Below are 11,363 nucleotides of genomic sequence, written 5' to 3'. Positions count from 1 at the left end.
GTTCTTAGTCAAAGCTGTTTCCCAGATGTCACACAGGCACTTTTATTAACATACAGCACAGATGTACATGAAAAATTACTCAAAATTAAATTATGAGCATTCATTAAATAATAATGCTCCATAAATAAAAGAAAACAAGGTTGTTTTTGTGCTAAACAAAGAGCTCACAATTGTGCAGTCAAAATGTAAACTAAAAGACGCTGAGCGTAATAACAAAGACAGACAGATTTCACAGCTGCTCTGTTCCCAAGTTTTACTGTGTGACTGATAGCCTCGAGTTTGAAATCCGCTTCATAACCACGTCTCTTACAGGTGCCATTTATGGTCCTTATACACACACAATACGGTAATATTACGTTGATGCACAGTACGTATCACTCCGCGAAGCTCCTCGGTAGCCGTAATGCGCCGACAATCTATCAAGCGGTGCAGCTTACCAAAGTCGTACTCAAACATTTTTGACAGATTGCTGAGCGCCGTGTACCACATAAAATCGGTTCGCAGCCATCAAGCACAACCAGAATTCATACATAAGGCGCGCTATCAACTTTTGAGAGAATGAAAGGATTTTAGGGTTAGCGTGGTTAGCTCGTTAGCGCGGTTAGCTCATTAGCATGTTTAGCTCGTTAACACGTTGACGCCGTCCAGCCCCACGCATGGGGCGATGCGCAGTAACTCGTTAACGGAGATTTGCCGTGTCCGTCTTGTCGCTGCCTGCACGTGAAGCGATGGGGGAGGAGGGGGAGTTGTCTTCAGTGAAGGCGAGGCGGAGTAACGTTGCGTAGAGACAAAAGTGGACGAAAGAGAGGCAAACTTGCGGCTCCACAACTATAATTATAACGTAACATAGACTATATCGATATAAAGGATATTGTCACATCTTATATCTCGTATAAAAATATATCGATATGTTTTAAAAACTCGATATATCGCCCAGCTCTATTATGACTCTATAAGAATATTTAATCACTTTTTCCCTGATCAGCTATCTCTCGATTATTGTGTGTTTTATCGAGCTCTTCATCATTTTCTATTTTGTATTTTATTGAGCTCCTTTTCTTTCTCCTTTTTGCTTGTTTTATTTTTATTTATTTTTATTTTTAACTTTTCCAAGCTATTTGCTGTTTCATAAAATTGTACTGAGCTGGGTCATTTTTGACATTCTGGCTGCTACGACATGACAAGTGTCCAACATTTTCCATTACAATAGTGCATCGTATCTAATGTTAGCATTACTAGTTAAAGGATTCTCTCACCTGACTGGCAGTTTATGTCCTCACTGCATCCGCTGTCAACAGAAACCTTCTCATACTTGCCGTGACCTGTCACCACAAATTTATATCTTTTGCCAGTGGAGCTCTCCTGCAATTCAGTCGATAAAAGAATATTGATCAAGACAAACGTTTAAAAGTTTCTGTTCCGCTATCCTCCGTGTGAGCGTGTACCTTTCCTTCTTTCCCAGACGATAACGTGTCTCCAAGGCTCTCCCATAAATTTTTCTTGTTTAAAACACCACCAGGGTTGATTTCCTGAAAACAGGAACAGTAAACAAACCACACTTTGGTATCTCTGTCTGAAAGAGCAACATGTAAAAGCTGCTGATGTTGCCATGAGGGGGCAGACTTTCACTTCCTAGCCTGCAAACCTGAGGCTGATTTACACCAGACAGAAGAGAAAGTGGGAAGCGAAAACTTCAAGTAGAAAAGAACAGAGAATGATGTGGACTGAAAGACTTTAAAGAATAAGAAATAGTAAGAAATTTAGAGAATAGAGGAAAAGCTGAAACTGTATGAAACTGACAATAATAATAAAAATAAAAATAAATAATGATAGGAACGGAATCATAGCTAATTTTAGAGATTTTTGTGAATCTGACAATAAATAAATAAGAACAACAACAAAAAAGACATTTTAAGGTCACAGGATGACGAAAAATCTTAAAAATGGGCTTTTTAAATTATATTGGCATGAAAGACTGCCATGTGGGAATAGCTGAGCACTCTTAATGTCAAGCACTATCAATGTAGAAAAAACAACAATGTGCATAGCAAAGCCTGGCAGTGAAAGCAGATGACACACACATGAAGAGCGGGGCAAAGTTTGATTTGCTCTTTTACCAAATACTCATGACATCATTCCCTTGCAGATGGCAGAATTCAACATTGCTTCTGAAATCAAACTTTTCTTCTTTTAAGGTTCACTATTTTGTACTTTATTTTGTATTCACTTTAAGGATTCACATTATATGAATCTTATTTATTTACTGATTTAGAGAGGTCTGAAGTCTGAGCTTTTGGTTTTATTTATACAAACTACACTGACCTCATGATACTTTGGGTATGTTTAAGTTGAGCATCCACTGCTATAGCAGTATATACAATGACAAAAAATATGAAATATGAAAAAATATGAGCAATGGGGTACCCTTTAAACAAAAGCTGATAGCAGCTGACACCGTGAACAGTGTGATACTTAAAGAGTGTGTTATAAGCAAGAAAATATTCATGTTCAGAGAAACATCCATTAAAGCAGAAGAAGTAGTTTTGTGTAAAAAGCACTAACCACTAGCTTGTTGAATAAGAAGTTTTTCTTTTTGCTGTGTGTGTGGGTTTTTTGTTTTTTTTTAACTGTGACAAAATCTGAACAAAAACATGCTCTTAGAACCATAGAAATCTTCCTGGGAGGATTAATAAACATGGAAGCAGAGGACATCATCCTGACATCCTGGTAAATGTTGACTTTTGAGCCACCCAAACCGACCGTATGAACAGCATGCATTAAAATCATAAATTAAACTTTTGGTTTTGTATATTTTTAAAGTAGTTGTTGCCTTTCCATTTTTGGTTGGAAAAAGACATAAAGACTGGGCAAAATACCTGTTTAAAAACTGATGTAATCAATTTAATGTAATTCATGTAGAAATAATAATAATAATAATGATATGACTTACGGCTGGTTTGGAGGGGGAGCTAGATCTGCTTCCGTCTTCACTTCCTTTCACCCACTGGTTGATGAGATCAGCAACACCCACTTTTAGAGCATCTGCGTCCTGAGAGGAAAGTGAGAAACATCATGTATTACAGTAATATCAAAATCATTCCCCTAGGAAATCTTCCCTCCTGTTTTCTGTTTAAAATATATTATTTTGGAAATTATTGGAAACATAAAGGAACAACACCCCCCCCCCACACACACACAAGTTATGTTTCCATAAACCTTAGATGCTGTGATCGAGGTGGCATTTTGGTTCCAGGCGTCTCCGGCCTCAAACAGGTTCTTCTTGGATGCAACTGGTTCAGTGGGAGCAGTGAGATCAGTCACTGTCTGGCAGCCTGATCTGCCTTCCTTTGAGGAGAGCTGAGAAAAATAAGATGACAGAAAGAAAAGTAGAAAGGTTTAGGTCAGTTCTGAGAATCTAGTGAGAGAGTCACTGTGTGAGCGAGTAAAGGAGTGCTAGTTTGTAAAGCAACCAAATATTAGTGGAATTTTTTTTGCCTTCATTGTGAAACGATGATACTCTACACATACACAAAAATGAAAACTCATTTGCACAACAGACCAATTTCTTCTACAACACGGGACTCACGACGGGGGACATGGACCCGTACAAAGCGTGCGGAGGGCGGTGAAAGAGGCGAAGCAGCGCTACGGGAGGAAACTAGAGTCACAACTCCAACAGAGTGACTCTAGGAGCCTGTGGTGGGGACTAAGGACAATAACCGACTATAAAGCACCAACAACCGGTATGACGAACGCGGCCGTGACTCTGGCAGACGAGCTGAACACTTTCTATGCTCGCTTCGAGGCTGCAGCTAAGGACTCCAACAATGCTAGTGCTAGCGGCGCTAACGGCTGCAGACAGGAAGATACTGCCAGCACCGGAAACGTGCTCGTCATCTCCAAGCATGAAGTAAGGAGAGCCTTCAAAAGAGTGAAACACCAGGAAAGCAGCAGGACCAGACGGCATCCCAGATCGTATCCTAAGAGACTGCGCATACCAGCTAGCTCCTGTGTTCACTGAGATATTCAACATCTCTTTATCTCAGTCGGCGATCCCCACATGCTTCAAAGAGTCCATCATTGTTCCTGTCCCGAAGAAACCCCACCCTGCTCCTCTCAATGACTATCGCCCTGTAGCCCTCACCTCAGTAGTGATGAAGTGCTTTGAACGCCTGGTCAGAGACTTCATCATTTCTTCACTACCAGACACACTGGACCCACTACAGTTCGCTTACCGTCCAAATCGTTCCACAGACGATGCCATCTCTCATCTCCTCCAAACATCACTCACTCACTTGGACACTAGAAGGGGTAATTATGTTAAAATGCTCTTCATAGACTACAGCTCTGCATTTAACACCATAATTCCCTCCACACTCACCACCAAGCTGGAGCATCTGGGACTCAGCTCATCTATGTGTCAGTGGATCTCCAACTTCCTAACTGGCAGACCACAGGTAGTAAGGATGGGCTCAGCCTCCACCACTCTCAGCACTGGAGCCCCCCAGGGGTGTGTTCTGAGCCCCCTGCTGTACTCTTTGTACACATGACTGTGTGGCCACTACCAGCTCCACCACCATCATCAAGTTTGCTGACGACACCGTCGTGGTGGGCCTGATCTCTGATAACAACGAGACAGCCTACCTGAAGGAGATTAGGAATCTGGAGAACTGGTGCCAGAGGAACAACCTCCTTCTAAACGTCAGTAAGACAAAGGAGCTGATAGTGGACTTCAGCACTAAGCAGGAGAGGAACTACCAGACCCCCGTCATCAACGAGTGCCCAGTGGAGAGAGTGGACAGCTTCAAATACCTCGGAGTTCACATCACGCAGGACCTGTCATGGTCCTGTCACATCAACACCGTGGTGAAAAAGGCCCGACAGCATCTCTACCACCTCAGACGCTTGAGAGACTTCCAACTGCCCTCCAAGGTGCTCAGGAACTTTTACTCGTGCACCATAGAGAGCATCCTGACGAGAAACATCTTAACCTGGTTCGGGAACAGCACCATGCAGGACAGACGAGCTCTACAGAGGGTTGTGCGGTCAGCTGAGCGCACCATCCGCTCCGAGCTCCCTGACTCAATCTACAGCAGGCGGTGCTGGACCAAGGCCAGGAAGATTGTGAAGGACCTCAGCCATCCCAACAACAGACTGTTCTCTCTGTTGAGGTCAGGAAAGCGATTCCGCTCCCTGAAGACCAACACAGAGAGACTGAGGAGGAGCTTCTTCCCGCAGGCGATACGGTCTCTCAATCACACCACCACACAGTACTGACCCACACATATAGTTCTTACACACACACTGGACATTCTGGACATTGTTTTCACTTCATCACTTAAATCACTTGTACAGCTGCTGTTATTGTGTATATATTTATTTATATTTCTTCATACATTCTTATATAGTTCTATATTGTGTATTTTGTTGTACAGTTATTTTATACAGTTATTTTATATATTTTATCTTATTCTTTCCCAGTTAAATTTACCCTTCATTCTAATTTGTGTTGTACAGTTATTTCATTTTTAACCTTAATTTATATTTTATTCCTTCCTAGTTAAATTTACCCTTTTTAATTTTTCATATTTATTTCCTATCTTATTCATAGCCTTTTCCTTTTTTGTTTTCTTTAGGTCACGAGCAGTTGTCCAAGCATTTCACTACATATTGTACTGTGTATGACTGTGTACATGACAAATAAAATTTGAATTCTTGATTTTACATCCTTCACTTTAATACTTTACCTATTATTGCTATATATATATATATATATATATATCCATAGGTCCCTCATCCTATTCATGTAGCCCCTTCCGCCGGGGTTGCGTAGTAGCATTCCAACAACGCCCTGTTTTCGTCTCTTGCCCACCGATGCCTTCTTGTTCCAGTAGCCCACTTTTCGTCAGGGTGCCCTGGTTCCTCAACACCTGACGCGGACCTTGTTGATCCGGGAGACGTCCGAGCCGGCATGCCTTCATATTTATTTGTCTCGCTCATGTCTGCGGTAGGCTCGCTTAGCATAGGGGGTCTAGCCTTAGGACCCTTACTGGATACAGACGCCCCAGGCAGGAATCGAACTTGCGATCCTCTGTTCCAAAGGCGTGTAGTCTAACCACTACGCTATCCAGCTGCTCCTACGCTATCCAGCTGCTCCGAGCTAAGATCCTGTGGGACTTCCAGATACAGACGGACAAAATGGTGGTGGCTAACCAACCGGACATAGTGGTGGTAGACAAACAGAAGAAGACGGCCGTAGTGATCGATGTAGCGGTTCCGAATGACAGCAATATCAGGAAGAAGGAACACGAGAAGCTGGAGAAATACCAAGGGCTCAGAGAAGAGCTGGAGAGGATGTGGAGGGTGAAGGTAACGGTGGTCCCCGTGGTAATCGGAGCACTAGGTGCGGTGACTCCCAAGATAGGCGAGTGGCTCCAGCAGATCCCGGGAACAACATCGGAGATCTCTGTCCAGAAGAGCGCAGTCCTGGGAACAGCTAAGATACTGCGCAGGACCCTCAAGCTCCCAGGCCTCTGGTAGAGGACCCGAGCTTGAAGGATAAACCGCCCGCAGGGGCGTGCTGGGTGTTTTTTTTTTTTTTTTTTTTTTTTTATATATATAGCAATAATGATGTGTGATTCACAAGACAATGTAAACCAGTTTATTTAAAAAATGTTTTTAATGCAATAATTGTTGCCAGTCACAGGCAAATTGAATAGATGTAACTGTTTTTTCTCCACTTTCTTTATGTTTTATTAAACACCATCACCTTTTCGTTAATTTTAGAATTCTTTTTATTTGGATAAATACCCAGAAACACTTTTTCCCTGTGATCAATGATAGCCGTATTTTCAAACGAGCCAAGACCACACCATCTTTTTCACACTCAGGTTAAAATATGTTTATTTTAACAAAGACCTCACAATGTTAAAAAGAAGAACAAGGAAGAACTGCATTTTTACAGGAAGAAACCTCCAGCAGAAGGAAGGAGGATCAGGGAGGGAGGGAGGGATCCTCAGGGAGGATCAACCAACCGCTGCTACTAAAAAAAAAATTATAGCAGTCTAAAGCAGCGGTCCCCAACCTTTTTTGCGCCGCGGACCAGTTTATGCCCGACAATATTTTCACGGACCGGCCTTTAAGATGTCGCGGATAAATACATCAAAATAAATCTAGTACCGGTACCGAAAAAAGAAGATTTATTCATAACACACCTGAAAAGACCCAGGAAAACTGAGTTAACGATAAAAGCGATAACAAAATAACCTGAAAACCGATAAAAACCCTGAAAACCATACATTTCACACCTGAGGCTCAACTCTCGCGGCCCGGTACCAAACGACTCACGGACCGGTACCGGTCCGAGGCCCGGGGGTTGGGAACCGCTGGTCTAAAGTATCCTCTGAGATTTCAAGTGATTAGTCTGCGGAATCTGTTAATGATTACAAAAAATTATCCCACGAATATCCTCTTACTGGTTGAGAAGAAAAACACTCTGCAGTTTTACCTCCAGGGCGTGTGTATATTGTTCCAGTCTCTTGTCGATCTTGGAAACAGGAAGAGGTGGCAGTGTCTTCTTTATGTTGCTGGTGCTTTAGAAGAATGCATAAACAAGTGAATCAGTCATGGCAAAAGTGTAATTCTGTCTGATTTTAGCATGTGGTACAAACTCTTTATGTCCTTCCAGAGGAAAGTTTGGTGTTTCTACGTGTAAATGGTGATGGACATCATATCACACTGAAAGAAAGCTTCCTGCACGTGTTAGATTTTGATCATTCTTGTGTGTGCTTTTTATTGGTAGGCCTACCTTCTCCTCAGAGACTCTGTTCGCTCTGTGATCTGAGGAATGGAAATTTTCTGTTTATTAATTTGCATTTCGCAGATCAACAATTTAAACAGGAGTAAAAAACCAAACAAAAAGGAGACACAAAAACTTCAATGTTCTTTCACAAAGGAAATCAGCTGTCAAATAATATTCTACTAACAATTACATAATTCCTGTCTTCATGACAGTCCAAAACATTACTCTGATAAATTCTCTGTCTTCCTTCTCAAGTCCTCATCTCAGGTCCATACAACAAAGATAGTAAATGTTCCCTCTTCAACCAGGTTCAGTTTAACAGGATAAACCTTGATCCTATAATGTTTCTAATAAGAGTTGTTCAATACTTGACCTGTTAGACCTTTTGCAAAACACTGCAGGCAATTTGTTATCAGAAAACAAAGGTGTTTTATGCCTTGTTTTTACCCTCTGATAGAAATCCTTAACTTTCTGAGGCCAAAGTCATCTTTAACAACTCCCAAACCCAACCCTAACTTTAACCCTAGCCCTAGCCTTATATGTCATTTTTGTTTTTATTGAATTGTTTTTCCAAGTCTTGACTATCAGGGAACAAGGATTATTCTAATTGACACGCATGACTCCTATTTACATTTGTTTAGAAAAACGTCTCTTTTGACATTCTTCAAAATATCGGGTTAGTCATATGTCATGACTTCAGGGGGTTAAGTTACCTAATACTTTTATTACCGAGACAGATTTCACTTTGCAGCTGTAGGTTTTTCCTCTTGTAGCAGGTCAAATTATCAGTAGTTTTGCAGTCTTTCTAATAGCAGTGCTGCCAGATTCGGGGTGTATCAGGGTGTGTTTGCTTGAGTTTGCTTGAGAGTAGGTCTGCTGTTTTTCATCCTGACTCACCTTGAATTTACCATCTGCTGTGATGCGGCTGCTCACTTCATCCTGTAAAGAGACAGAGTAAGCTGAGACACAAATTCCTATAGAAGTCAGTGACACTGCACCAAAAGACACTGCAAAATAAAAAAATATATATCTCTGTGGTTCAGAGTTCATTTTACCCTTTCCCTGTTCTGAACTTTTTAACATCCATCAGGTCACCAAACCACTGAGGGTTAATGTTAGGGTGGTATAAACTTCAAATTTCAAAGAGGTTTTTTTAACCAACAATAACAGGTTTTCTCACCATTTAAAAATCCTACCAATAAAACTGTGTCATGCAGTTCATGGCTGCTCTTTAATCAGTGCAATCAAACCTTAAGTTTGACAAATGACTCTCTTCCATTGCTGCACAATAGGTCAGCTGACACATGCAGGTTACTTACTGGGTAAAACTGTATGAGGAGTTTCTTTTGGGACATCAGGAGGCATTAAAGAGACAATGGGTTTAGACATGATTAATACAATGTAACATAATAATATGAGGTGCCATAAGGAACATTATTACTGAAACGCTCTCTCACACACAACTGAAACGCTCTCACACACACTACTGAAAAACCAAGGCATTTCACTTGAACAGGAAGGTGTTTCAGTTAAACAGGAAGGCATTTCAGTTAAAAAGGAAGGCATTTAAGTTGAACAAGAAGTCATTTCAGTTAAACAGGAAGGCGTTTCAGTTAAACAGGAAGTTGTTTCTTGACAAGGAAACTGAAAAAAGTGGTAGATTTCAAACAAACCACTACACAGATGTCTACTCAGCAACCTGCTAGTAGCCTAAGAGAAGCAGCTGCATTACTTAATATATAAGCCTCAGCATAAGTCAAAATTTTGAATAGCAGACACGCATTATCCTGGTTAATTTTTTTTGGCATATGTGCTTTTTGTCTTTTTTAGCAAAGAAAAAAATATCTTAAAATTATTAATAAAACCAGGGAGAGAAGGCTTAGTGTTCCTCCATTTAGCACAATGGATATGATATTTACTCAAAAGTATGATGATGTTAATGATGTCTGAGACACCCAATGCTAGATGATCCATGTAAAAAATTTATGATGTAATTCAAATAGTGGCACGTCATTAATATTTAGGGAAATCCAATTTTTTAAGTTGCACCAAATGCATTGTGTGATAGGGCATAGAAAAAAAAGATGTTCTAGGGTTTCATTTTCATCAGTACAAAAAGAACACTGATCCACCTCAAAGCCAAATCTCTTTTTTTTAGAAATTCTGCCACAGGATTAATTTTGTTTATTACTTTAAAGTGTGTTTCTTTAACTTTAGGTATAGGCTATTTCATACATTTTTAGTAGGCTTTATCCAGTGTATATGAAATAACTAAATTAGAACCATGCAATGTAACCATTCTGTTGTAACTATGAAATATTTTGTCTTTGAAGAAACTACTAATAAATTTATTATTGCATTTTTATCAAACAGCTGACATTGCCCTAGCAATAAATTTGGGAGCACTGATGAGAAATTATTGTATATTATAACATTTTTAATCAAATGAAGCAGAGGCAGTGGGACCAGTTCACACAATTTGTTATATTCTCTTTGAGAACAGTTTAGACAATATTTTTCTGAAAAGTCTGTGTAACTTAGAATGACACCGTTATCATCCAACAAATCTGTTATGAATATAAGCTTGTTTAAACCAGTCGCTCTCGAAAATTGATTTTTGATTAAGTGTTATTACCCTATGATTTCATAAGGTTTAATTATGGGGAGAAGTTGTGGGTATAACTCATTATCTCAGATTTTAACCATTTAATTCTAAGGGTGCCAACCATAAATTCTAATTCTGGAGTTTTGATACCACCTTTATTGTATTCCTTCACAAGCTGAGATTTTCAATGTAAAGGGTTTTATTCCTCCACAAAAATTCGAAAATAACTGTATTAGCCTTATTAATGCTTTTAGAGGAGATATATAGAGAATGACAAGGATAAATCAATTTGGAGATGCCTTCAGCTTTAGATAGGATGTTTCTGCCAAAAATAGTGAGGTCTCTGGTTAACCAATGGCTAAGTGATTTCTTCATCTCCATGATACAGTTAGAAATATTAGTGTCTTCTCTGCTAATTGTTTTTTTTTTTTTTTTTTTTAGATATTATCTACGGAAGCGTAGAGCTGCCACCCAGGCAAAAGAAAAATACAAGTGTATCACGTTATAACGTGACAAGTTTATTGTTCTAACAAGATACTTTTCCTGTTTGTACAATATACTTTTCACGTTTGAACAACATAATATCACGTTATTACAATATACATAATTATCACGTTCGTACAATATAAATATCATATTGTACGAACGTGATAATTATATTGTTTGAACAATAACGTTTTCACGTTATAACATATATTTTATTGGTCGAGCATGATATATTGCCGTAAAGATACGGAAGTGTAAAACATAGTGAAGTGGGTGACAGTGCAGATCAGAGTGCGAGAAAATGGCTCGTTTATTGGAATTAATTAAGTTCTATTTTATGCTTGGATTGAGGCATGGGGAGATTTTGCTGTTATTGAGCAGTTTGGACAGTATTGTGATAAGCATGCGGACACTTAGAAGAAACCTAAAACACATGGGACTGTACAGGAGAAAGAATGAGTCCGATCCGAT

The 11,363-nt window shown here is 39.8% G+C and overlaps 1 protein-coding gene across 1 annotated transcript in view; it reads right to left on the bottom strand.

Moving 5' to 3' along the window:
* lsp1b (lymphocyte specific protein 1 b) overlaps nucleotides 1-11,363 on the bottom strand; it is a 59,340-nt gene that overhangs the window by 9,383 nt on the left and 38,594 nt on the right. Inside the window, exons 7-14 of the mRNA XM_085460870.1 lie at nucleotides 9,121-9,144; nucleotides 8,699-8,740; nucleotides 7,808-7,839; nucleotides 7,508-7,592; nucleotides 3,217-3,357; nucleotides 2,951-3,049; nucleotides 1,446-1,529; nucleotides 1,257-1,362 (exon numbers count right to left, since the gene is read on the bottom strand). Of these exons, the coding sequence (XP_085316996.1) occupies nucleotides 1,257-1,362; nucleotides 1,446-1,529; nucleotides 2,951-3,049; nucleotides 3,217-3,357; nucleotides 7,508-7,592; nucleotides 7,808-7,839; nucleotides 8,699-8,740; nucleotides 9,121-9,144 (613 nt within the window). The remainder of the gene's footprint in view (nucleotides 1-1,256; nucleotides 1,363-1,445; nucleotides 1,530-2,950; nucleotides 3,050-3,216; nucleotides 3,358-7,507; nucleotides 7,593-7,807; nucleotides 7,840-8,698; nucleotides 8,741-9,120; nucleotides 9,145-11,363) is intronic.

The sequence above is a fragment of the Copadichromis virginalis genome, linkage group LG1 (genome assembly GCF_057382275.1).
Source record: "Copadichromis virginalis isolate Kocher_CV1m ecotype Utaka linkage group LG1, C_Virginalis_male_GT1.1, whole genome shotgun sequence".
In the NCBI taxonomy this organism is placed as follows: domain Eukaryota; kingdom Metazoa; phylum Chordata; class Actinopteri; order Cichliformes; family Cichlidae; genus Copadichromis; species Copadichromis virginalis.
The sequence above is the reverse complement of the archived record's forward strand: the minus strand, read 5'-3'. Positions and strand labels throughout refer to the sequence as shown.